The sequence below is a fragment of the Ranitomeya variabilis genome, chromosome 1 (assembly GCF_051348905.1).
Source record: "Ranitomeya variabilis isolate aRanVar5 chromosome 1, aRanVar5.hap1, whole genome shotgun sequence".
Classification (NCBI taxonomy): Eukaryota; Metazoa; Chordata; class Amphibia; order Anura; family Dendrobatidae; genus Ranitomeya; species Ranitomeya variabilis.
This window is the reverse complement of record NC_135232.1, coordinates 891,073,121-891,100,646: the sequence shown is the minus strand read 5'-3', so window position 1 is coordinate 891,100,646 and position 27,526 is coordinate 891,073,121. Positions and strand designations below refer to the sequence as shown.

The window sequence follows — 27,526 nt, the reverse complement described above, 5'->3', positions numbered from 1 at the left end:
TGTCATTTGGGCCATCATGTTTAAATGACAGGAAAATTAAAAGGAGATAGGGATTTATAAAAGCTGACATTGACTGATGTACAATAAATATTTCTTGTGGGAGACACGGACAGCAAAAAAGTACAAAAGTGCTCGTGAATAAAAACAGCCTCACTATTACTGTTCCCTGCTAGTAACAATACCTGCCTAGCTGTGAGGGTTGGCACCCTACTGTTCAGCGGATATGGCGCCCCCACAACACGGTGACTGACCCTTGGGAGCCCTATATCTAGCTATTCTCCCGGAGCATGTATTTAAATGATAGGCTCCAATCTAGTAGCCATGTCATAGATGTAAGGCAGGAAAGGACACAAGTAAAAAGCAGCCCTGATTATTAGCTGGCATTACATGTATATAGATAGTAACAGTAAGTGAGGAAAGATACCCATCGTATATGATGATTCTGCACGCCTCAACGCCAGTAGCGTAGCTACTGGGGGGGCAGAGGGGGCCATCGCCCCGGGCCCTGTCACATGAAGGGGCCCACTGGGAGCCAGGGCCACTACTGTGACGAGGCAGAACACAGCATAGGAGCAGAGCAGTATAATGTCTGCTCCCGTCTGACAAGCTGCACGCTGCTAGCACAGTGGCCGGCTGCACAGTCTCCCCCCTGCAGTGAATGGTTTCGCCCCACTGACCTGATCATGGAGCTTTTCCTGGCTGCAGTTTTCTTCACTCTGTGCACGCTGGGATTGGCTCAGGCACGCTGGGTCCTAGTGCCCACAGCTTGCATTTCACTCACACTTCCTGGTCCTGCCTGCAGTGCAAACTAGTGATGGGCAGTCCGGCTCTTTTTGGTGATCCGGCTCTTTCGGCTCCGCTCACTATAAAGAGCCGGCTCTTTCGGCTCGTGAACCGGCTCTTTTTTTAAATAAAACTAGATTTTACACTGTCATCGTTCCCAGTCTTTGCCTGTAAAGTGACAGCCTCATGATACACCTGTATAAGTATCTAGTGAAGCAGTAAAGACTGGTTTTTAGCATTGCTGTTTCCGCAGATTGTTGGCTCTTGTGAACAGAGCCCGCGCTACTCGGCTGTAGTCCTAAGTTGGGTTCACACTGCGTTAGCAGCAGCCCGCTCAGCACATACGGTAACGGGCTGCTGTTAATGCAAGTGCCGACGTTTACATTGCGCTAGCGCAGATAGAGCATCTTCTAGCTCTATCTGCGCTAGCATTGACGGACCCGGAAACGCTGCAGCCCGCATCTCAGGGTCCGTCACTCAATGATGGCATATCCCTAGTGCACGCCCATTGTGGGTGGGCGCTAGTGATGCGTCCGACATTGGAGTCAATGGCGGCCGTAACGGACTGCGTTACACCGCGTTTATGCTGCTGTGTAACATAGTCCGTCTAACAGACGCCACTAACGCAATGTGAACCCAGCCTAACCTGTATTACTTTGTAATATGTGCTGTTTTTTGTACACGTCCTTTCTGAATTAGTAAGTGCTGTGCTATATGTTGGTGCTGTATAAGATTGTAATTCATACAAATAAAGGCATGCTGCAAGCACTGTGCTAAGGCTACTTTCACACTAGCGTCGGTACGGGGCCGTCGCCATGCGTCAGCCCGATGTACCGACGCACGTTGTGAAAGAAATGAACAACGGGGGCAGCGCATGCAGTTTTTCAACGCATCCGCTGCCCCATTGTAAGGTCCGGGGAGGAGGGGGCACGGTCGAAAATGGCGGACGTGACGCACAAAAAAAGTTACATGGAACTTTTTTTGTGCCGACGGTCCACCAAAACACAACGCATCCGTCGCACGACGGATGCGACGTGTGGCCATACATCGCAATGCGTCGCTAATGAAAGTCTATGGAGAAAAAAAGCATCATGCAGATAATTCTGCAGGATGCGTTTTTTCTCCAAAACAATGCATTGCGACGTACACCAAACAACGCTAGTGTGAAAGTAGCCTTACACGCACACTGTATACGCACACTGTACACACACTGTATACATACACAATGTATACACTGTACACACACACACACACACTGTGCAAAGCATACGGAATAGTAAACTCAGTTTATTTCAACACAACGTGGAACAGAAATGTATAAATGCTACTATACCATGGTATCAACTTCTCCTGCTGGTGGTGCACAGCACTACAAATCCCAGCAAGTCAAACAGAATATGGCACTGCAACCCTAGTTACATACCAACTTTATTAACAGTTAAGTTACAGTAAATATGATTGAGGTAGTATTACAGATAGAACAAGTTTAAAGAGATTGTCCATGACTAACATTGATGGCCTGGCCTTAGGGTACCGTTACACTAAACGATTTACCAACGATCACGACCAGCGATACGACCTGGCCGTGATCGTTGGTAAGTCGTTGTGTGGTCGCTGGGGAGCTGTCACACAGACTGCTCTCCAGCGACCAACGATCAGGGGAACGACTTCGGCATCGATGAAACTGTCTTCAACGATGCCGAGGTCCCCGGGTAACCAGGGTAAACATCGGGTTACTAAGCGCAGGGCCGCGCTTAGTAACCCGATATTTACCGTGGTTACCATTGTAAATGTAAAAAAACCAAATACTACATACTCACATTTTGATATCTGTCACGTCCCCCGGCGTCTGCTTCCCGCACTGACTGTGTCAGTGCCGGCCGTAAAGCACAGCACAGCGGTGACGTCACCGCTGTGCTCTGCTTTTACTTTACGGCCGGCGCTCACAGTCAGTGCGGGAAGCAGACGCCGGGGGACGTGACAGATATCAGAAGGTGAGTATGTAGTGTTTGTTTGTTTTTTACATTTACAATGGTAACCACGGTAAACATCGGGTTACTAAGCGCGGCCCTGCGCTTAGAACCCGATGTTTACCCTGGTTACAAGCGAACACATCGCTGGATCGCTGTCACACACAACGATCCAGCGATGTCAGCGGGAGATCCAGCGACGAAAGAAAGTTTCAAACGATCTGCTAAGACGTACGATTCTCAGCAGGGTCCCTGATCGCTGCTGCGTGTCAGACACAGCGATATCGTATGGATATCGCTGGAACGTCACGGATCGTACCGTCGTAGCGATCAAAGTGCCACTGTGTGACGGTACCCTTACTGTAGGTGATCAATGTGGCGAGACGCTGCAGAGAAGCGAGTGCAGCCCCAGCCTCCTGTGATGCCACGTGTGAGACCACCTCAAATGAAACCGTGCACTCTGAACTACGCAAAACAAATCCCCCAAACTATACGGTGGAATTGCTTCCCCACCTTCATTTTACCTCACTGTGAACTTTTTTTTTCCTGGTTTTTCAGGACATTATATGGTAAAATGGGCTCATTCAGAACTAAAACTTGTCCTGCAAAAAAAGAAACACAAAACCCCAAGCCCTTAGGCTATGTTCACACGATGCGGTTTTCGCTGCGGATCCGCAGCGGATTTGCAGCTGCGGATCCGTAGATGTTTTCCATGCAGGGTACAGTACAATGTTACCCTATGGAAAACGAAATCCGCTGTGCCCACTATCCTTTTTTCGGCTTGAAAATCAGCGTGGATTTTCAGTGGAAAAAAAGAAGTACCATGTCAATTCTTTCTGCGGATTCCGCAGCGGGTTTCCACCTGCACCAATAGGAAAATGCAGGTGGAAACCCGCAGTGGAATCCTCAGTAGAAAAAGGACTGAAAACCGCAGTGAAAACCACCGCAGGTTTTGCACTGTGGTTTTCACAAATCAGGACCTGAAAAATCCGCAGCGAAAAAAGGATCGTGTGAACAAGCCCTTACAAAGGCTCCTGAAAGGTGTGGCAGAAAAAGAACAATAGCTGCAACATGAAGGGGTTAATCACCATGATTTGCAGATATTTTGGGTGCATTAAAAAGGTTGCAAAAGTGTAAAGACAAGAAGAGCTGCAGAGTGTCAGATAATTGGAGATGGCACAGAACTGCAGCCGTTATTAGAGGGAGCAGATAATAACAGCATGGCCACCTCTCCAGCACAAGCCTGGCCTGATGGGAGGCTACAGGCTGCACAGCTGCGGTACTTGTGTGAGGTGAATGCCTTCCTGGGGACTGATTTTCACTGGACTCACCGGCATTTCTTTACACTCCACAACTCACATCTCCCTCTCTCCTGTCTGCTCCTCCCACATGAGTCACAGTCACACTTCACTGAGCTGCTGAATCTGATAGGCTGCAGGCGCCAGACAAGGAAAAAAAAAAAAAAAAAAAAAGATTCGGTTCACTCACGCTGCAGAGCCGGCTCCCATCGTTCACAGCAGGGAGCCGGCTCTTTGTGTCGGCTCGTTCACCAACGACACATCACTAGTGCAAACTTTATCAGTAAGTGCTGGGGATGGGACATTTTAGGTTTATTCAATTCAGGTATGCCAGTGTGAGACCGTTGGGGTATTGGGGGGCTGAAAGTGAGTGAGGGGAGACAGGGTACTGGGGGGTGAATGTGAGACCATGGGGGTATTGTAGGGGAGGGGAGACAGGACACTGGGGGGTGGATGTGAGACCATTTGGGTGTTCTGAGAGCAGAAGGTGGGTGAGGTGGGACAGGGCACTGAGGGGGTGGATGTGAGATGATGGGGGTATTGGGGCTGAAGTGGGGGAGGGGGGGCAGGTCACTGGGGGCTGAATATTATAATGTTTTGTTCTGATATTATATGTGATCCATCATGTAATATTTGTTGTCTGGGGAGGCTGGAGATGGGGGGGAGGGCAGGGGGCTTTTGGTACGTACCACCTGGGCCTTTTATGAGTATTAGTATAAGGAGCCGCATACAGTAACCAGTAGCTGCATCACATTTACAGCACCACTCCAGCAGTATTTTTTATTTCATTGCTGGAGCGGTGCTGAAAATCCCCGTCCCCTGCCCCCTGCCTGATACTCACGTTCTGGCGTTTTCATCTGTTTTAGTCTCCGCTCGGCTCCGTCTCCTGCAGTTTGTGACCTGTCCGAGGCTCCAGTGTTTTATGGAGCAGCGCATGGGTCACTAATCAGTGTGAGTCTGTGGGAGCCTCGTTCTGGCCTCTTTCTCACTCTGAGGCTATGTGCACACGTTGCGGATTGGCCACTGCGGATTCGCAGCAGTATTCCATCTGGTTTACAGTACCATGTAAACCTATGGAAAACCAAATCCGCAGTGCACATGATGCGGAAAATACCACGCGGAAACGCTGCGTTGTATTTTCCACAGCATGTCAATTCTTTTTGCGGATTCCGCAGCGTTTTACACCTGCTCCTGTATAGGATTCCGCAGGTGTAAAAATGCATGTGAAATCTGCACAAAAAACACAGGAAATCCGCTGTGAATCCACAACAAGTGCACATAGCCTCATAGTCTTACATTGCGCGCTTTTGACATAGCTTCTAACTTCTGGCCAGTCAGAAGCTGCACTCACAAGTTTGAGCAGCGGCACTGCAGCAGTGCCACAAAATAGTGATTACGCCGGAGGATGAGTAAATGACCAGGGCATCCAAAACCATGACAGGGAGCTGTGAGTCCATCATACTGTGTATAAGGGAGCTGCGGGTCCATCATACTGTGTATAAGGGAGCTGCGGGCCCATCATACTGTGTATACGGGAGCTGTGGGCCCATCATACTGTGTTTATGGGAGCTGCAGGCCCATTATACTGTGTATAAGGAAACTGTGGGCCCATCATACTGTATACGGGAGCTGCGGGCCCATCATACTGTGTATAAGGGAGCTGCGGGAACATCATACTGTGTATATGGGAGCTGCTGGCCAACCATACTGTGTATAAGGAAGCTGTGAGTCCATCATACGGTGTATAAGGAAGCTGTGAGTCCATCATACTGTGTATACGGGAGCTGCGGGCCCATCATACTGTGTATACGGGAGCTGCGGGCCCATCATACTGTGTATACGGGAGCTGCGGGCCCATCATACTGTGTATACGGGAGCTGTGGGCCCATCATACTGTGCTTATGGGAGCTGCAGGCCCATTATACTGTGTATAAGGAAACTGTGGGCCCATCATACTGTATACGGGAGCTGCGGGCCCATCATACTGTATATAAGGGAGCTGCGGGAACATCATACTGTGTATACGGGAGCTGCTGGCCAACCATACTGTGTATAAGGAAGCTGTGAGTCCATCATACTGTGTATAAGGAAGCTGTGAGTCCATCATACTGTGTATACGGGAGCTGCGGGCCCATCATACTGTGTATACGGGAGCTGCGGGCCCATCATACTGTGTATACGGGAGCTGCGGGCCCATCATACTGTGTACAAGGAAACTGTGGGCCCATCATACTGTATACGGGAGCTGCAGGCCCATCATACTGTGTATAAGGAAGCTGTGAGTCCATCATACTGTGTATAAGGGAGCTGCTGGCCCATCATACTGTGTATAAGGGAGCTGTGCACACATCATACTGTGTATAAGGGAGCTGCTGGCCCATCATACTGTGTATAAGGTAGCTGTGAGTCCATCATACTGTGTATAAGGGAGCTACGAGCCCATCATACTGTATATAAGGGAGCTGCGGGCCCATCATACTTTGTATACGGGAGCTGTGAGCCCATCATACTCTGTATAAGGGAACTGCGGGCCCATCATACTGTGTATAAGGGAGCTACGAGCCCATCATACTGTGTATAAGGGAGCTACGAACCCATCATACTGTATATCAGGGAGCTGCGGGCCCATCATACTGTGATAAGGGAGCTGTGGGCCCATCATTCTGTGTATAAGGGAGCTGCGGGCCCATCATACTGTGTATAAGGGAGCTGCGGGCCCATCATACTGTATATAAAGGGAGCTGCGGGCCCATCATACTGTATATAAGGAAGCTGTGGGCCCATGATACTGTGTACAGGGGAACTGTGAGGGACATCATACTGTTTGATGGGTGCTGCATGCCCATCATACTGTGTATAGGGAACGGTGAAGGCATATTGTGCATATGGGAGCTGTTGGCCCATTACACTGTATATAAGGGAGCTCTGGGGGCCATTATACTTTCTATAGTGGAGTTCTGTCAGCATTATACTGTGTATAGGGGAGCACTGGGCTCATACTATCTATAGGGGAGCAGTGGGAACATCATACTGTGTAAAGGGGAGCAGTGGGAACATCATACGGTGTATAGGGGAGTTATAGAATCATCATACTGTGTATAGGGGAGCTGTGGGGGCCTTAGACTGTGTATAAGGAAGCTTTAAGCTCACCATACTGTGTATAATGGAGCAGTACATGGGGGAACTTAAGGGACATTATGAAATGTTAAGTGGGCACTTAAGCATTATTGTTATAGGGGCACTCAGAGTATTGTGACCATCGAAGTTGCATATGGTCACAATATGGCGGTAAAGTCAATGTTCGTTTTTGTATATAGATTTATTTTCAATAACAGTAGGGTCATATTCTGAGGTTCCCCTATATTCACAATTAGAGTGCGCAACCGTAACTGTAATCAGGGTTAGCTGGTTAGGGGCCCACTCAGATGTTTCGCCCCCCCTAAGTTGAAACCCTAGCTACGCCTCTGCTCAACGCATTTCACCTGTACGGATCATCAGGAGGCTCTGATACATGGATGCATCAGTATCTTTTCTCACTTACTCTTGCTATCTACAGTATATCTCACTTGTTTATTTTCACCAGGTAAACCAATATAACTGCACACAATTTAGAAATAAACATTTCTGACATGCAAAAACAAAACCCCAAAAAATTAGTGAGTAACCAATATAGCCACCTTTCTTTATGATGACACTCACCAGCCTTCCATCCATAGATTCTGTCAGTTGCTTGATCTGTTTACGATCAACATTGCGTGCAGCAGCCACCACAGCCTCCCACTGTTCCGAGAAGTGGACTGTTGTCCCTCCCTGTAGATCTCACATTTTATGAGGGACCACAGGTTCTCTATGGGGTTCAGATCAGGTGAACAAGGGGGCCATGTCATTATTTTTTCTTCTTAGAGACCTTTACTGGCCAGCCACGCTGTGGAGTAGTTGGAGGCATGTGATGGAGCATTGTCCTGCATGAAAATCATGTTTTTCTTGAACGATACCGACTTCTTCCTGCACCACTGCTTGAAGAAGTTGTCTTCCAGAAACGGGCAGTAGGTCTGGGAGTTGAGCTTCACTCCATCCTTAACCCAAAACCGTCCCACAAGTTCATCTTTGATGATACCAGCCCATACCAGTACCCCACCTCCACCTTGCTGGCGTCTGAGTCGGAGTGGAGCTCTCTGCCCTTTACTGATCCAGCCTCTGGCCCATCCAAAGTCACTCTCATTTCATCAGTCCATAAAACCTTTGAAAAGTCAGTCTTAAGATATTTCTTGGCCCAGTCTTGACGTTTTATCTTATGCTTCTTGTTCAAAGGTGGTCGTTTTTTTAGCCTTCGTTACCTTGGCCATGTCCCTGAGTATCGCACACCTTGTGCTTTTTGTTACTCCAGTAACGTTGCAGCTCTGAAATATGGCAAAACTGGTGGCAAATGGCATCTTGGCAGCTTCATGCTTGATTTTCCTCAATTCATGGGCAGTTATTTTGCGCCTTTTTTGCCCAACACACTTCTTGCGACCCTGTTGGCTATTTGCCATGAAACGCTTGATTGTTCGGTGATCACGCTTCAAACGTTTGGCAATTTCAAGACTGCTGCATCCCTGTGCAAGACATCTCACAATTTTGGACTTTTCAGAGCCTGTCAAATCTCTCTTCTGACCCATTTTGCCAAAGGAAAGGAAGTTGCCTAATAATTAAGCACACCTTATATAGGGTTTTGATGTCATTAGGCAACACCCCTCCTCATTACAGAGATGCACATCACCTGATTAACTTAATTGGTAGTTGGCTCTCAAGCCTGAACAGCTTGGAGCAGGACATCATGTATAAAAAGTATCAGGTGATCAAAATACAACTTGCCTAATAATTCTGCACACAGTGAATGATAAACTTAAAAACGGGGAACATTTTTATTCTCTCCCTTACACACTGTCCTCGATGTTGTTCTCTCCCTCACACTGTCCTCCCCCTCACACTGTCCTCCCTGTTATTTTCTCCCTCACAGACTGTCCTCCATGTTATTCTCTCCCTCACAGACTGTCCTCCATGTTATTCTCTCCCTCACATACTGTCCTTCATGTTATTCTCGTCCTCACAGACTGTCCTCCATGTTATTCTCTCCCTCACACACTTTCCTCCATGTTATTCTCTCCCTCACAGACTGTCCTTCATGTTATTCTCTCCCTCAGACTGTCCTCCATGTTATTCTCGCCCTCACAGATTGTCCCCCATGTTATTCTCTCCCTCACACACTGTCCTCCATGTTATTCTCTCCCTCACAGACTGTCCTTCATGTTATTCTTTCCCTCACAGACTGTCCTCCATGTTATTCTCTCCCTCACAGACTGTCCTCGTTATTCTCTCCCTCACAGACTGTTCTCCATGTTATTCTCTCCCTCACAGACTGTCCTTCATGTTATTCTCTCCCTCACACACTGTCCTCCATGTTATTCTCTCCCTCACAGACTGTCCTCCATGCTATTCTCTCCCTCACAGACTGTCCTCCATGTTATTCTCTCCTCCACAGACTGTCCTCCATGTTATTCTCTCCCTCACAGACTGTTCTCTGTTATTCTCTCCCTCACAGACTGTCCTCCATGTTATTCTCTCCCTCACAGACTGTCCTCCTTGTTATTCTCTCCCTCACAGACTGTTCTCTATGTTATTCTCTCCCTCACAGACTGTCCTCCATGTTATTCTCTCCCTCACAGACTGTCCTTCTTGTTATTCTCCTTCCAGTATATGTATGTAGTATATTTATGACCGCTGATTGGTCGCGCCCAGCCTCGACCAATCAGCGACGCGGGATTTGGGTTACAGACAAACAGACCCTTAGACAATTATATAGTAGATACAGTAGATACCCGATGCGTTAGAATCGGGCCACCATCTAGTATTCATATAAACATTGGTGCTTACATTTATGTTTTAACCCATTGGACACACTGCCATTGTTTTTCTCCTGTCTTTATTTTAAGAGTCAAACTTTATTAGTCATCTGTCGCTGTATGACAGCTTGTTTTCTACAGCATGAATTATAGTTTTCAAAGACACCATTTATTTTACCATATGATAAACTTAAAAACGGGGAACATTTTTATTCTCTCCCTCACAGACTTTAGTCCATGTTATTCTCTCCCTCACACTGTCCTCCATGTTATTCTCTCCCTCACAGACTGCCCTCCATGTTATTCTCTCCCTCACAGACTGTCCTCCATGTTATTCTCTCCCTCACAGACTGTCCTCCATGTTATTCTCTCCTTCACAGACTGTCCTCCATGTTATTTTCTCCCTCACAGACTGTTCTCCATGTTATTCTCTCCCTCACAGACTGTCCTCCATGGTATTTTCTCCCTCACAGACTGTCCTCCATGTTATTCTCTCCCTCACAGACTGTCCTCCATGTTATTCTCTCCCTCACAGACTGTCCTTCATGTTATTCTTGCCCTCACAGACTGTCATCCATGTTATTCTCTCCCTCACACAGTCCTCCATGTTATTCTCTCCCTCACAGACAGTCCTTTATGTTATTCTCTCCCTCACAAACTGTCCTCCATGTTATGCTCTCTCTCAGACTGTCCTCCATGTTATTCTCTCCCTCACAGACTGTCCTCCATGTCATCCTCTCTCTCAAAGACTGTCCTCCATGTAGGCTGCCGTCACACTAGCAGTATTTGATCAGTATTTTGCAAGCCAAAACCAGGAGTGGAACAAATAGAGGAAAAGTATAACAGAAACATATGCACCACTTCTGCATTTATCACCCACTGCTGGTTTTGGCTTACAAATACTGATGTAAAATACTGACTAACTACTGCTAGTGTGACGGCAGCCTTATTCTCTCCCTCACAGACTGTCCTCCATGTTATTCTCTCCTCCACAGACTGTCCTCCATGTTATTCTCTCCCTCACAGACTGTTCTCCATGTTATTCTCTCCCTCACAGACTGTTCTCCATGTTATTCTCTCCCTCACAGACTGTCCTCCATGTTATTCTCTCCCTCACAGACTGTCCTCCATGTTATTCTCTCCCTCACAGACTGTCCTTCATGTTATTCTCGTTCTAGTATATGTATGTAGTTTATTTATGAACGCTGATTGGTCGAGGCCGGCCGGACGCGAACAATCAGCGACGCGGGATTTTGGTTACAAACAGACCCTTAGACAATTATATATATAGATATGTAGCGTGACGGCAGACTTGTGCCCAAGGCCGGACAGCCCCTTTAAGTCCGTTTTACAGACAATGGAAGGCAGCTCCTCTATAATGCAGACAAGCACATGGGGGGGATGCGCACAGGAACAGGAATCGTGGATGTGACCGCTCCGTCTTTCAGCACGGCAGTCTGAACGAGGCCTTAATAAACCTTAGTGAAAAGGTTGTATGTCTACCAAAATGGTGTCACTTAGAAATACAACTCATCCTGACCTGCATAAATACATGAGCGCATACAGATACAATTTTTTTTTATAATTATGGCTTTTGGAATGCGGCAAAGAAAAAGAAACAAATACGGGAAAACCCCAACGTATAGCCTCTGTCTGGGGCAGAAAACAAAAAATAAAGCTACCTCCCCCCGCTGGTGACGCTACATTACGTCACATGACCATTGCACCCAAAATTAGCCTATTTTATCCCGAAAGCCTCCGGCTGCACATTACAGGATCAATAAAGTTTTGTTAAAGCCAAATACTAGAATGTAAAGCCTGAGCCTATGTGCAGCAATGTAAGCACGCCCTGCAGTGCGCATGTCCGGCCGTCAGAGTAGACTCGCTACTGTATACACAAGAAAAACCGCTGGCGGCCAAGCTCCCGGCACAAAAGAGGCCGGCGGTTCCCTGAAGCGCCTTCCTGTGAACACCGACAGTAATACACGCGTCACACGGGCCGGTAATGCCCCCGCTCTGAGGCGGCACTGTCCGCACAGCGCCCCATAGAGTGGAGCCATAACCCCATCCCCCCGCCTCGACTCCGCATGACAGGTAGAACTAGCTGCAGCCGGAGCTCAGGCCACACTCAGCCTCCCCGGGCCACTCACGCGCACTGTCACACGCCACGCCCACCACCTGCCCTGAACGCCAGGTGACCAATCAGGTGATGCCCCGCCCCCGCACGTCACGTACAGGTGAGCTCCCGGAAAAGAAAACAAAAAACAAGGGGGCGGAGTCCTGGTTGCGCGCATCGCCCCCACCGTCCGCCGAGCGCCTGGCAGTAGCGGGCACGGGACGGTCACCGCTGGCGGCAGCTGCGGGTCACGGACGGGATCTGACTGCTCGGAAAATCTGCGCGCTCCTCCTTTCCTGACACCAGAGAGCGGCTCCTCCCCCGCCCGGCGGCTCCTCCTCCTCCCACACGTCTCCGTGCTCCCTCTCATAGCTGCACAGAGCTGAGCGGCTCCGGGACTGGATAACACGTGTGCGGCCACCGGGAGAAGATGGAGCCTTCCCGGCCACTAGGGGCAGGAGCGACACCGGTGTGAGCAGCGCTGTGCCCGGACTACCTGCTGTGCCTTGTGGAACGTGCGGCGGAGGGACATGGCCTGGGTGAAACTATTCCGCCGGCAGGCGGGGGGGAACCTGGGGAAGGTCTACCAGCCGGGCAGTATGCTCTCCTTAGCCCCCACTAAAGGCCTGTTCAATGAGCCCGGCCAGAACAGCTGCTTCCTGAACAGCGCCGTGCAGGTGAGCGGCCATACCTGTCTGTGTACGTGATCTGCTAGTACCTGTAGTGAGGTGGTGGTCGTACGGTGCGTACCTGGTGACCGGAGACACGACGGTGCGTACCTGGTGACCGGAGACACGACGGTGCGTACCTGGTGACCGGAGACACGACGGTGTGTACCTGGTGACCGGAGACACGACGGTGTGTACCTGGTGACCGGAGACACGACGGTGCGTACCTGGTGACCGGAGACACGACGGTGCGTACCTGGTGACCGGAGACACGACGGTGCGTACCTGGTGACCGGAGACACGACGGTGCGTACCTGGTGACCGGAGACACGACGGTGCGTACCTGGTGACCGGAGACACGACGGTGCGTACCTGGTGACCGGAGACACGACGGTGCGTACCTGGTGACCGGAGACACGACGGTGCGTACCTGGTGACCGGAGACACGACGGTGCGTACCTGGTGACCGGAGACACGACGACGGTGCGCACCTGGTGACCGGAGACACGACGACGGTGCGCACCTGGTGACCGGAGACACGACGACGGTGCGCACCTGGTGACCGGAGACACGACGACGGTGCGCACCTGGTGACCGGAGACACGACGACGGTGCGCACCTGGTGACCGGAGACACGACGACGGTGCGCACCTGGTGACCGGAGACACGACGACGGTGCGCACCTGGTGACCGGAGACACGACGACGGTGCGCACCTGGTGACCGGAGACACGACGACGGTGCGCACCTGGTGACCGGAGACACGACGACGGTGCGCACCTGGTGACCGGAGACACGACGACGGTGCGCACCTGGTGACCGGAGACACGACGACGGTGCGCACCTGGTGACCGGAGACACGACGACGGTGCGCACCTGGTGACCGGAGACACGACGACGGTGCGCACCTGGTGACCGGAGACACGACGACGGTGCGCACCTGGTGACCGGAGACACGACGACGGTGCGCACCTGGTGACCGGAGACACGACGACGGTGGATCAGGTACAGGATGCTAGAGGACATTATGTTGTATGTTTGTCCAGGTGTACGATGCAAGTGGATGTGGTATACACAGCTGAGTTAGAGGACTATTCCCCATCTGTGTACACAGGTATTGCTTCACTCTCTATAAAACTACAAGTTTTGCTTCTTTGCCGGTGTCACCTGTGCTGTCCGTGTTCTGCTGTCGCCAGGTTTACCCCGTGTGTAGCCTATGATCCCCAGTCCTCCTCTTTGCCGGTGTCACCTGTGCTGTCTGTGTTCTGCTGTCGCCAGGTTTACCCCGTGTGTAGCCTATGATCCCCAGTCCTCTTTGCCGGTGTCACTTGTGCCCTCCGTGTTCTGCTATCGCCAGGTTTACCCCTGTGTGGGGTTTGTCAGTGTGAGCCCTGGGAGCTGTCTGTGTATATGCCCTCTGAGCTGGCTGTTGGCTCTGTACATGGGCAGATACCAGTTTTGGATGCCGTGTCTGTTTATTCTACGGTCATGTGTAACCTCAGATCCAAGCATTCATTTTTCTTCGCATTGGACATCTGTTTTAATAAATACCATGTACACACTGATGCTATTTATGTGCTGGATCATATGGTTTATTGTGCGTGTTCCACGTTTTTACAACTTGCGTCCTTTTAGTTGTTTTTTTTCTTCTTTTATTTGGGATCCATTGGCATTGTCGTAGAAGAACAAGCGTGCCCGTGTGTGCGGCATAGAAGGCGTGCTCCGAGGTGGCACTTGACTAGGGGTGCTTGTACCAAGTGTCAGTTATCATGTGAATAATTGATATGGGCACAGCATGTTTTCTCACCCTATTGATCTGGCATTGCACTAAGGCCCTGATAGTTCATCCCCTGGATTGACTTGCTAATGAATAAATTACTGGCCTGTGGCTTTATGGCTGTGGCAAAACAATGAACCCTGAAACTCTGTACTTTCTGTCCCTTGTGTCCTTTCCATGGCTGTAGCATTCCTGCTCAGCGTAGATAGATGACTAGGTGACCTTTGGAGCCATTTGACCCTCCCCAGGTGCCATTCTGAGTTGGCACCATACCATGGCTGATTAAAGTGTATGAAGGGTTTAGCAGAAGCACAAGTGCTGTAGGACAAGACTTGGTGACAGTAAGGGTATGTGTCCACGTTCAGGAAACCCTGCGTTTTTGACGCAGCATTGAGCAGCATGCATAAAAAACGCAGCGTCCAGATGTTACAGCACAGTGGAGGGGATTTCATGAAATCCCGACTCCACTATGCAGTAAAAGACGCATGCGGCAGACCCGAGAAAACTCACATGCGGCGCGTCTTTTAAGAACGCAGCATGTCCTTACATTGCAGAAAAAACTCAAGAACAACGCAGGTGACCTGCCAGTGACCTCAGGTGCAGATTTGGTCAGGATTTTACCTGCATAAAATCCTGACCAAATCCTGAAGCAATCCTGAACGTGGACACACACCCTAAGGCTATGTCTCCACGTTCAGGATGGCCGGCGGTACTGCCGCAGCGGCGAAGCCGCTCGGCGCTAAGCCCCGCCCCCTTTCTGGGACTCGATCATGCCGGATGTGTTAACTCTTCACATCCGGGATGATCGCTCTGTCCCATAGGGCCCTGTGATATGCCTTGCAGGGACGCTGCGTCCCCGCAAGGTGTACGGACATGCTGCGATCTGAAAAGACACGCAGCACGTCCGGAGTCGCAGGGCCGCCGCGTGCGGGTTTCCACGCATAGTGGAGACAGGATTTCATAAAATCCCCTCCACTATGCTGGAACATCTGGACGCTGCTTGTTTGACGCTGCAGCTCTGCGCAGCGTCAAAAAAGCAGCGTTTCCTGACCGTGGAAACATACCCTAAGCCTCCTGCTGGTGTGCAGTGTTTACTCTGTGGTTTTTGGTCCTGACTGCTGGTCACGGATGACATACCGACAAGTGCCCCATTGGTGTCTAGCATGTACTCTTCTGGTCAGAGGCAGTCATTCAGAAATGACCCCCCTGAAAGGACAAGGCGCTTCCACCTACAAGTTTGCAGAGCAGAGGCACCCAATTATTTGCTAATAGTAAATGTATTGCTACAAACCAATGGCAGTGGGAACGGATGTGGTGCATCGGTTCAGAGTCCTGCGATCTGTAAGGAGTCACAGTTGATAATGGTAAGAATGAGTGATGATATCTCATTTATAATAATGAACTTTTGTATTCCTTACATAACTATAATCTTATAGTAGAATGTTATAAAATCCTGCAATGATGACATCCTATCCATTGCTCACTGGTGGCTCCTACATGTACAGCACATGGCTGCCATGGCCTGTGGCTGCCATGGCCTGTGGCTGCAGTGGGCAAGTTATTAATGAATGGGATATCATAACTTCTGGTACCATCAATGCTTATCGGAGGGGGCCTGGCTGGACCAGGGCTCATGCAATCTGTAGTCCAGGCAGTGATAATCTCCTGGTGATAAAACAGTCATTGTATGGAGACAACACACCTAATGTGTCCTAAAGCTGAAATCAGTGTCTCGGCCCCTATCTCATGCTGTCCTCAGATTATAGCAAAATCCTTCTGACAGATTCCCTTTAAGGTATTGATGATTTATCCTTTGCATTAGCCATCTGTGGGGATGCGATGCCTGGCACCCCTGTGATCGGCTGTATTCAGCTCCTGTGGTGGCCAACTATAAATGGTGCTCTGATCCTATTCATTTCAATAGTTGCTGACCTACAATACCTACCAGTAGTGATGACTGCCCTGGGACCAGTTGTTTGACGCTGCAGGCAATCCATTCTCACCAGTCGGGTCAAAGGAGGTTTTGGTTATGAAGGGGGCAGAGGTGATTTAGGTCCAGGTAGTTTTTTGTTCTTCTATAAGAACCGCATTTCTCTACTATACTTTACACCACAGCAGAAGCCTTAGGCTATGTTCACACGTTCAGGATTTCCATCCTTTTTTTTTCCTGACTGAATCTGCAGGTCTCTGCAGAAAACGCAGGTGCGTTTTTTGTGCGTTTTTGGTGCGTTTTTGGTGCGTTTTTGGTGCGTTTTTTAGCGCGGTTTTTTGTGCGTTTTTTTATGCAGTTTTCTCTGCAAATTGTCTGTGTTTGACACAAATAAAGCTTTAACTGCAGTGGGGGAAAAAAAAAAAAGAAATGATGTCATTTCCTTGTCCAACCCTTTTCTTCTTCCATCCTCCATTTTGGGACTAAACACCAAAATGAGTGGACGTGTTTTGAATGACAGCGCTCCGCGTTTTGCGCCGCATGCGTCACTGCAGCGCACGCATCCGGGCGCAGAGGACGCAGCAAGTTGCATTTTTGCTGCGTCCAAAATCAATCAAAAAAAGGACGCATGCGGCGCAAAACGCAGCGTTGTGCATGCGTTTTGCTGCGTTTTACTTTGCGTTGTGTGTTGCGGCGCCGACGCTGCGGCGCACAACGCAAATGTGAACATAGCCTAAGTGCCACGTATTTCAGTGCCACGTGCCACGTATTTAAGTGCCACGTGCCACATATTTCAGTGCCACGTATTTTAGTGCCACGTGCCACGTATCTCAGTGCCACGTGCCACGTATTTAAGTGCCACGTGCCACGTATTGTAGTGCCACGTGCCACGTATTTAAGTGCCACGTGCCACGTATTTTAGTGCCACGTGCCACGTGCCACATATTTAAGTGCCACGTGCCACGTATTTCAGTGCCACGTGCCACGTATTTCAGTGCCACGTATTTTAGTGCCACGTGCCACGTATTTAAGTGCCACGTGCCACGTATCTCAGTGCCACGTGCCACGTATTTAAGTGCCACGTGCCACGTATTGTAGTGCCACGTGCCACGTATTTAAGTGCCACGTGCCACGTATTTTAGTGCCACGTGCCACGTGCCACATATTTAAGTGCCACGTGCCACGTATTTCAGTGCCACGTGCCACGTATTTCAGTGCCACGTATTTTAGTGCCACGTGCCACGTATTTAAGTGCCACGTGCCACGTATTTAAGTGACACGTATCATGTATTTAAGTGACACGTATCACGTATAAGTGACACGTGTCACGTATTTAAGTGACACGTATCACGTATAAGTGACACGTGTCACGTATTTAAGTGCCACGTATTTAAGTGCCATGTATCCCACGAAGATTTTCCATGGAGAACAGACACATCCAGAGATATGTCTGCTCTCCACGGATGCAGCAACACACTGACAGGAGCCATAGTTCCTGTCGGTGTGTCACTGCGCATGCGCGAGCGAGTTTACCGGCGGTCATTGACCCCGGCACTCTCGCTTAACGGCAGTGCTGCGTGGGAAAGTTCAACGCAGCTGTACTGCTGTTAACCGAGACGCCGGAGTCATTGAGCTCCGGGACAGTACGCGATACACTGCTAGGAGCTTCGCTTCTGGCAGTGTATCGCCGGAGAGCAGCCGATCGGCGTGGGACACTCGTTTTATGGATTCTGCGGACAGGGAGTATGGATTTGGTTTATTATTTTGGGATTTTTTCCTGGAGGATCGAGGGCTTCGCCTACAAGTGTGCTGTTGGTGAGTATATACTCTGTGTTATGTGTTGTATGTACTGTACTGTGTGTCATGTATGTGTACTGTGTGTAGGTGTTTGGTGTAACTTTACCATTGTGCTAAGTCGCCGGACACAGGGACAACTCTCCCATCCTAATACCGGATGGGAGTAGTAGTCCATACGGCGACTTAGCACAATGGAGGCACTAGCGTCGCATGGGGACACGCACACACACACGCATACACACACACATACACATACACATACACACACACACACACACACACACACACACACACACACACACACATACACACACACACATACCAAATCAATCAAACGGCCGACACGATCCCCATGCGCCGGTATGCCTCCATGTCTCTCCGCCCACGCACTTCCGGCCCCGCACTTCCGCCGGCTTCCCCGCACTTCCGGCTGCAGCGGTTCTGCACAACAAACCGCAGTAAAACCCGCAGATATATTTTTGATCTGCGGGTTTTACTGCGATTTTGACCTCACAATGGAGGTCTATGGGTGCAGAACCGCTGCGGTTCAGGAAGAAGAATTGACATGCTCCTTCTTTTTTCCGGGAGCTATTCAGCACGGCTTTTTTTTTTAAATTTCCGGACCATGTGCACAGTGTGTCCTGTTTTCCATAGGGTACAGTGTACTGTACCCTGCATGGAAAACAGCTGCGGAACCGCAGCGGCAAAACCGCCGCGATTCCGCGGTAAAAAACGCACTGTGTGAACATGGCCTTATTCAGAAGTCCATGTGTCTTGCATTTTTCTTGTATGCAAAAAAAAAATATTCTCAGGTTTCGAAAGTCAGACAGACACCGTGTGAATTTGTGTGTTGTCCATTTTCTTTGTAGACCCATTCGCTTGACTAGGCGAGATTGGTCCAGAAATGAGACCTGCTGAGGAACGGGGCTTTATATTTTGCTTTTTATTTATTTATTTTCTTGTGGACCATCAGTCAGCAAAAAAACCTAGACATAGAATGTGTGTGCTGCCAGTGATCATATCTGACCGCGCACGGATGAGGTGTGATAAAGACGTGCGAGACACCCTGATTCTGGCCTGGAACCGTGGACAGACTGGGCTTTTGTCCCTGCCGATAGAAAACCATGGGTGATTTTAGCTTTTACATACTGTTAACTTGTATTGTGCTGGGTCGGTGAACCTTCCCTTTAAGGAGTGGTGGTCACTAATTATACACTGACAAATCTCAGGAGTCTGCCAGAGAAAATAACCTTTTTCTTGTGTACGCTTCCATTTTTGGCTAGCTTTCTGTTAATATTTGTGGGACTCCTTCTAACACTAGTCCGTCCTTCATGTGTGTCAGTCCGGCGTGGGAGGCAGCAGGATATTTGAACAGCGTTTGCATCCATTGACCTCAATATTAAAATGATCTGATGCAAGCATTAAGTATGCCAAGATGTTTCATTAGCCGGTGCCAGGGTGCGTGGCTGGGCGGCATCACACGTGGTGGCGTAACCTGAAGCTGTGCGGTCCTTGATGGCATGATGGGGCCCTTTACTGACACCTCAGGCCCGGGGCTGAGAGTGTGAGAGGGTCTGATCCCACCCTGTGCTTGGAAAAGATATTTCTCCACTTTCACACAGAAAGTGTCTGCCTCCTGATTGAAGGGTTACTTTTCCTCCAAGCTGTAGATAAGTCTCCAAGGGACCTTTTAATGGGAGGAAGGAAATTCGTTTGAGCTCCGATTGACTCAGAAATACATTTCCTTTATGAGATTAAAGAAGAAAATGCTTGTCTTAATGAAAGCGCTTGTTACATGTTGTTTTTAGGAAATTGTTTAGGAAAATGTAAATATTCTGCTTTTTCCTTCTTAAGGTCCACATCAATCATGCACTGTAGAAGCATCCTACCACCTTATATTTGGGAATCTGTAGTTTGCCAAAATCTTCTCCTATATTTTACATGTATGCAGCAGGTCAAATGTGAAACATGATGAGATGATATAAAATGGTGTGTGAGGTCAAGTGTCGGTTTTCCATTTTTACCCCTGATATATATATATCCGCTGCCCAGTTCTAGTAATGTTGGAACTTTTTATCTAGTTCTGCTCCTCTATTGTCTTTACCAATTGGGTGGTGCTTACAGGCTGATTATGTGGAGCTGCCTAAAGCATAACCCCCCCCCAGATAATCCTGCAAGTCAGATCCTCTTGTATAGATCATAGAAATTGCTCTACATAAAAAGGGCAATCTCTCCAGAACAGTGTGAGAGATGTACAGAAACCCCATAGCATCCCACCGTACCGTCCAAATGAATACGGTTTCTGGAAGCTCTGGCACGAGCTGCTTATTTTTTGCTTGCAGATTTGAATCTTCAAAGCGTTATTTTTTTTTTTTTTCTTCCAATCTGCAGCATGTCGGGTCTTTCAATAATTTTGCAGCATTTTTCAGCCATTTAAATGAATGGAGGGAAAAAATGCACACTAAAAAAGTGCATAATTTAGTCTTTTTTTTTTTTCCTGCCAATGTCATTTTTTGCAGCAGAAAAGTATACTGCAAATAAACAACGTGTGCACAATCCCTGAGTGTAACATTTTAGGCAGCCTTCAACTATAAGAAATCTTTTCATCAGCAGCTACATTTAGAATGAACAAGAGGAAAATGTAACGTTCCTAAAATGAGACAACCCAAGGAATTTGGTTATTTTGGAAGCCATGTTCTGTGAAGCCTGGAGGGGAAGTAACACTGTACATAGTATCGGTATCTGTGCCGCCTGATGGTATGGCCTTACCGCTTATGTGGACTTTTCTTTCTTAGTCCCCTTCCTTTAAGGTCGTCCTGAAACTTTGGAACTGTATTTCTTGTGAAATAGTCATTCTGGAGGAAGCCTCTTTTTGAATGATTAGCTGCTGTTTCTGTTATTCTTCATGGACATGTGTGAATGAATTTGTCACTGGGAGGTGTCGGTTGTACAGTCTGACATTGGCCGAGCCTCTGTGACAAGAGAAATGGTGACACCTCGATGTCGTTACTCGTACGTTTCTAGGAGAAGTAACAGAAAAATGGCATATGAGGAGTTCTACGAAGACTTTTCAGAAGTGTAAATTCATGGTGAAATATCTGAGTACTGAATCTTCAGGTATGGGGGGCGGCCCTTTGCCACAAGACCATTTCTTGCATTCCCATTGGCTGTATTTTAACTGTTTGAGTATTGGGGGTCCTTCCTTTTTGGTTGTTCCCTATGACATCTGGTTGTTGTCATGATCTACTTTTCTGTAGCTGTGAATTTCCATATGAAATATTACATAATGTAGATTGAAAGGCTTGCCCCCCTAGGCTCATTAAGATGATTTAGATTTTATTTAACCCATGAGCTTTACTTAACCACACTGGGTCCAATACAGTATCTGTTGCCTCTGTTGATTGGCTGCAGCGCTGTTGACATGACAGCTAACTCCATCGATTGTCATCTCTGAGCAGCCAATGAAGAAAGGCTGGGGCAGAAGCAGAGAGGCAGCGTTGGACCCAGTGAGGATATGTAACGCTTAAGGGTTTTTTTTGTTTGTTTATTCAGAACTGAACCTATGGGAGGCTGATGAATGGGGACAACCCCTTTAATAGTGATTGTCTATGTAATTATTCCATATCTTCTGATCTCAAAGCAGATTTGGCACTAGAATTAACTTTTAAGCAAGCCTCGTTAAAGGTTCCATATTGGCTTTTAAGATCGTTGCTTCCAGTAGGTGGCGCTAGAGTTCAATTCATCGTTGTCCTCCCTGAAGAGGCAAGTTGCATACCTAATTTCCTAGAGGAGCGTGCATGGCGCATAAGACTCCCCACTCTGACATGCCAGGCTTGACATGTCACTCTCCACAAGGAGAAATGTTACTGCTTTCAGCTGAGTACATGGGTGCGTAGGTTGAGAATACACATGTCTATGAAGTCCAGCCATTCTCATGCGATTGTTCCATGTGACTGAGGAATCTGCACTACGGGACCCCCATTAAGTGTTTGTGTTGACTTAATTTGCCATTCTGCTTGCCTTGCAGGTTTTGTGGCAGTTGGACATCTTTCGACGCAGTTTACGTGGGCTAACTGGACACGTTTGTTTAGGAGAAGCGTGCATATTTTGTGCTTTAAAGGTAAGTAACCAGTTTTAAGTTTTGGTGCGGGACTGTGATTGGGGTCTTCGGCTTAGAGGGCTCAGCCACGGCCCCTCTGCTGCCTCTTTTGCATTCATCATCATACATTCATTTAAATGTTGGGCTGGTGCCGTCTTAGCTGTGGGCGGTGCTCTCGCTGGTGGCGATCTTCATGAAAATGGTGCTGTCACATGGGCAGATCGACCTAAGGCGTTTTTTGGAAAAATGGTGCTGAAGGTGGCACATTGAGATCTTGGCTCATCATTCTGCACATGCGCCACCTCCGACATTTCCTGAAGGCCGCCGGAAGTTGATCTGCACATATCTTGGCGCCATTTTTAATGATGACCACCCACCACTAAGACAGTCTTTTAAAGGAGTCATTTCCATCCTACTTAACAGTATTTTTTTATCCCTTCACCTTTCCTTTGCATTGCTTTCCAGTTAAACAGGTTTATTTGCATTTACATGGAAACACTGGATAGTGTCAGCGCCTGGGCTTGTTTACAAACTGTGGTGGTGAATGTTACTACCATTGCAGCCTGTAGATTATAGTAGGCGTCTATGTAACAGCAGTTCTCTGACTTTATTAGTCTGAGACGAGCACTGACGTGTCTCTGCGGCTGCCTGCTCTGCTGTCCCCACCATGCCAGTCAAGTTTTCAGCTGAGCAGATGACTCATGTTGTTGTCAGACATCTTGTCCCTAGCAGCCAGCGTGTCACAAGTTACTCCTGTAGCCTGCAGTTACATTGGTGCCAAGGGCAGAAGTGACAAAACGGTTGTATGTTGGTCTATGTAAAATTTAGGTGGAAATCCTCTTTACAATTTAGTCCCAGCAGTGTGGTTGAATGAGTATCCTCAACTTCTTCCCTTTAGTTCATCCACTTATATACTCTGAAATTTATTGAATATCAATTAGTGATGAGCAACCGTGCTCAGATAAGTGTTACGCCAATAGAGCGTCTTTGGCGTGCTCGAATACTATATTCCAGTCCCCGCAGCTGCATGTCTCACTGTTGTTGGACAGCTGCAACACTTGCATTGATTACCTAACCACTACATGTTTTGTGCCTGTCAAACAGCCACGAGACATGCAGCTGCGGGACTGGAACATAGTATTCGAGCACGCCGAACACACAAGCATGCTCGCATAACACCTATTCGCACACTCGCTCATCACTAATTATTAATGCATCTAAACATAACGGAGGTGCCTTATTGTTCTGAAGGTAGCAACTGTGCCACGTAAAACTGCTCCTGGCAATCCATGCACCACCCACTACATACCGCCTACATCGGTAGCCCCAGGCATGTTTGCCGGTTGCAAGCTACAGAACAGCGCTTCCAGGTGTCTGTAAGGCTACGACCGTACGATCATTAATATCAACATTTTGGATGCAGTGTATTCTTGCTGTGTCCAAACCACTTCGTTCTAATTACCGCAATAGTAAAACGATGAATTCCAGCTCCACTTAAAACATGAATTTATTGAAAAACAAATCTTAAAATGACGTGGCCACAAACGGGAAGGAGAGATGGTGGTTTTCTCAAAGCTTTCACATCATCTCTTGTTTATCAAATCGCCATCTCTCCTTTCCATTTGTGACTGTCATTTTCAGATATTTTTTAATGAATTCATGTATTAATGAAGCTGGAATTCATCATTTTTCTATTGCATGCCTTACGTCTGGGTCAGGACGTTTTTCGTGCTCCTCAATTGAATTGAACTACAAGCAGGTGAGCCGGCATTCACTTTTTCCAATTACCGCACCTGTTTGTTAATCCATGTAGATTTAGCGCATGTAATGTAGTTCTATTGGTCAAAATCCGTTACAGAAATTTCCATGCTGCGGCTCGTAACTGGCACCGCTGGTAAATAGAAACACAGTGGGCATGGGATTTCTGTAAATCCCATCCTCCGTTCTTCTGATGTAGAAGGCAGAGTTTTGGATGTTGTGCTGCGTCCAAAACGCTGATTGTGGGCATGTAGCCTAACGGGATGGACAGCAGACGACATTTTGGAATTTTCCATCTAACTTGTCCTGTTCACTTGTCCAATTGTTATCTGGTTGATCTCTAAAACTGCAGTCAATATATCTACAATAGCTTGTTTGTGATGGTGGAGCTCATGGGACAATTGTGATTGTAATGTTGCTGTTTTGCTTCTCTTTCCCTCAGTCCATATTTTCCCAGTTTCAGACTAGTAGAGAGAAGGTGCTCCCCTCCGACGCCATGAGGCTTGCCCTTGCCGAGAGCTTTAAAGATGAGCACCGCTTCCAGCTTGGCCTGATGGATGATGCTGCTGAATGTTTTGTGAGTATTGTCTTTCCTGATGATCTTTGACTATATTCACATTTAACACACAAGTCAGAATTTCTGCAGTTCTAACTTAATGGGCATCAGCTGCAGGAAGAAGATCCACCACAGTTGGCTCCACATGAGCCATTACGACAAGTTTGATGCATCTCGATAGACAGGTTATACTTTTCTATTCTTTACACCAACTGTTTATTTACTTGCTTAAAGTGAATGTCCAAGCATCTAATATTGATGACGCAGGACAGGTTATCAATTTCGGCTTGGTGGCGCCTGACTCTGACCACCGCCATCAATCAGGTGTTTATATCCAGCCGCTATCAGAGCTATAAACACTTTGTTCCCGATTCATCAAGGTGTTTTCTTGCAATGTCTACTCAGTTACACACAAATTTTTTGGCTTTTGGTGCTTTTATGCCAGTCTTTGACAGCTCTGCCAAAGCGGGTAGAGTTTGGGTGAGAGATGGCATGGTGATGTCCGCACAGCAAATGCATCATGATATTGATTGCACAGGAAATGTTCTCTAGACCCTGATTGGAGTAACACTTCTGGGGGAGGCGCTCGGCAGTTTTAATGTGTCCAATTCATTAAATGGCGTATCTTACTCCTTCACTGACTTCATTAAGAATGGTGAGTTAAAGGATCAGACCCATTGAACGGAACTGCACTGACCTGCTCCATTCAATGTGTAGCGGTCGCTACTGATTACTGCAGATCGCCGCCTATTCCAATGAATTGGAGCTGTCCTACGTAACCCGGCAGCGGCTGCTTCACATGGGAATAATAGATCAACATTACTAGATGCACATAGAGCGTCTTCAGTGTATGGGTACGAGAAAATCGGACTGATCATTCTGATCAGAGTTGAATCTGTGTTCAGAGTGAAAATATTCTTCACTTTCCTCCTTCTGACAGTTCGTGAAAATCGGATCGCAGTTGGATGTTATACAAGTGCAGTCCAATTTTTTTTTTTTCACGAACCCTGTGATTTGTATTGCTGATTTTGATCCGACCCTCAGATCAAATCTGACATGTTTCTGATATTTTCTGTGGACCATTCAGTCTGAGGAAAAAAGTGGACATGTGCATGGCTCCATAGACTATCTGTGAAAAACACAGATCGCACTCGTTCACGAGAACTGAACTTCTGAATGAGCCCTTATTTGAGATTGAGGCTGTCATGGATTTACATTAAGGCCACATTCATACAATCAGTATTTTACCTCAGTATCTGTAAGCCAAAGCCAGGAGTGGAACAATCAGAGGAAGAGGATATTCGGAACACGTCACCACTTCTGCATTTATCACCCACTCTTGGTTTTGGCTTACACATGCTGAGGTAAAATACTGACAGAATGCTGAACATGTGAACGTGGCCTTACTGTAAATCCATGACGGCCACATTCATACAATCAGTATTTTACCTCAGTATCTGTAAGCCAAAGTCAGGAGTGGAACAATCAGAGGAAGAGGATATTAGGAACACGTCACCACTTCTGCATTTATCACCCACTCTTGGTTTTGGCTTACACATGCTGAGGTAAAATACTGACCGAATGCTGAACATGTGAACGTGGTCTTACTGTAAATCTATGACAGCCTCAATCTCAAATAAGGGCTCATTACTCAATACTGAACATGTGAACATGGCATAAAAAAGGAAATGGTCCGCAGTGTGAGCTGAAAAGTAACTGGTGAGTTCATATGGTGCAGAAGAGGGCCGGGAGCAGCTCTGGAAACCTGATAATAAATTACTGATAGTTAACGGATAGGAAAAAAAAATAAAAATGCTGGATTGAGTCATTAGGGCCATATATTGCGCGCCCGCCAACTATATATCTGGTGAATTTTAGAACCTCTCATGCTCTATTTTCTGGATACCTTAGAAAACTGTCTATATGGGAGCCAAAAGCACCTAAAATGCCTAATGAATTGTCACACCAAGATATACACCAGTTTTTTTTTTTTGTTTTGTTTTTACCACAATTTGCATGTGGATTGTGGTGTATTTTCCATAATAAATTTCCGTTACCCATTCTAGGCAAGGTTTAGCCTAGAGTGACCCAGAGCCGCTGTAATTTGGGATGAAATGGCTACCTTAAGGTGACTTGTAGTCAACTCTCTGTGGGGAGAAAAGGTGCAAATAACCTTGGAATAGGAAAACTTTGAACTTGTGTACGTTTCTAAAGCTTGGGTCTTGTTGCTTCGGATACTTGTATCGATCGACACCTTGATTATGTGTCCAACACTGCCCCATACTAGTAAAAGCTACGTGTGATAAATGGTTTATGCACTGTCTGTAAATCTTGGTCAAAGCTTATAGTACAGATTGTATGTTCATGGCTGCAGAACCGGCCCCATATTCTGTACGTGCGCTCTGTTATGGCTGCTTGTGATTCATTCATAAAGGAAAATCTTCATCTGCTCATCTTCAGTGTTCTCAATAAATGTTTATTTTTCTTCTTATTGTGTGCTATTTACAGGAAAATATACTACAGCGAATTCATTTCCATATTGTGCCAAATAGTGAAGGTGATATGTGCACTTCCAAATCTTGCATTACCCATCAGAAGTTCGCCATGACTCTGTATGAGCAGGTATGATGCGTGCGCGGAGTTCCCGAATTGCCAATAACTACCCCTCCTTATCTTCTGTTTCTTATAATGTGTGTTTCCACAGAGTGTGTGTCGGAGCTGTGGAGCATCATCTGATCCATTGCCTTTTACAGAGTTTGTACGTTACATTTCTACTACTGCACTTTGGTAAGCATTCACCCCTAAATAATGTGTTATTACAGACCGTTTGGCCTACAGTATCTTACTCCACTTAGCCAAAATTCTGTGCTCTGCATTGGTCTTCGTTAATCTA

General features: G+C 47.5%; 1 protein-coding gene across 1 annotated transcript in view; it reads left to right on the top strand.

Moving 5' to 3' along the window:
- The first annotated feature begins 12,265 nt into the window (after positions 1–12,265).
- The window catches only part of USP53 (ubiquitin specific peptidase 53), a 40,527-nt gene continuing 25,266 nt past the window's right edge, over positions 12,266–27,526 (top strand). Inside the window, exons 1-5 of the mRNA XM_077278506.1 lie at positions 12,266–12,726; positions 22,248–22,340; positions 24,520–24,654; positions 27,142–27,255; positions 27,338–27,420. Coding sequence (XP_077134621.1) covers positions 12,580–12,726; positions 22,248–22,340; positions 24,520–24,654; positions 27,142–27,255; positions 27,338–27,420 — 572 coding nt within the window. The 5' untranslated portion in view covers positions 12,266–12,579. The remainder of the gene's footprint in view (positions 12,727–22,247; positions 22,341–24,519; positions 24,655–27,141; positions 27,256–27,337; positions 27,421–27,526) is intronic.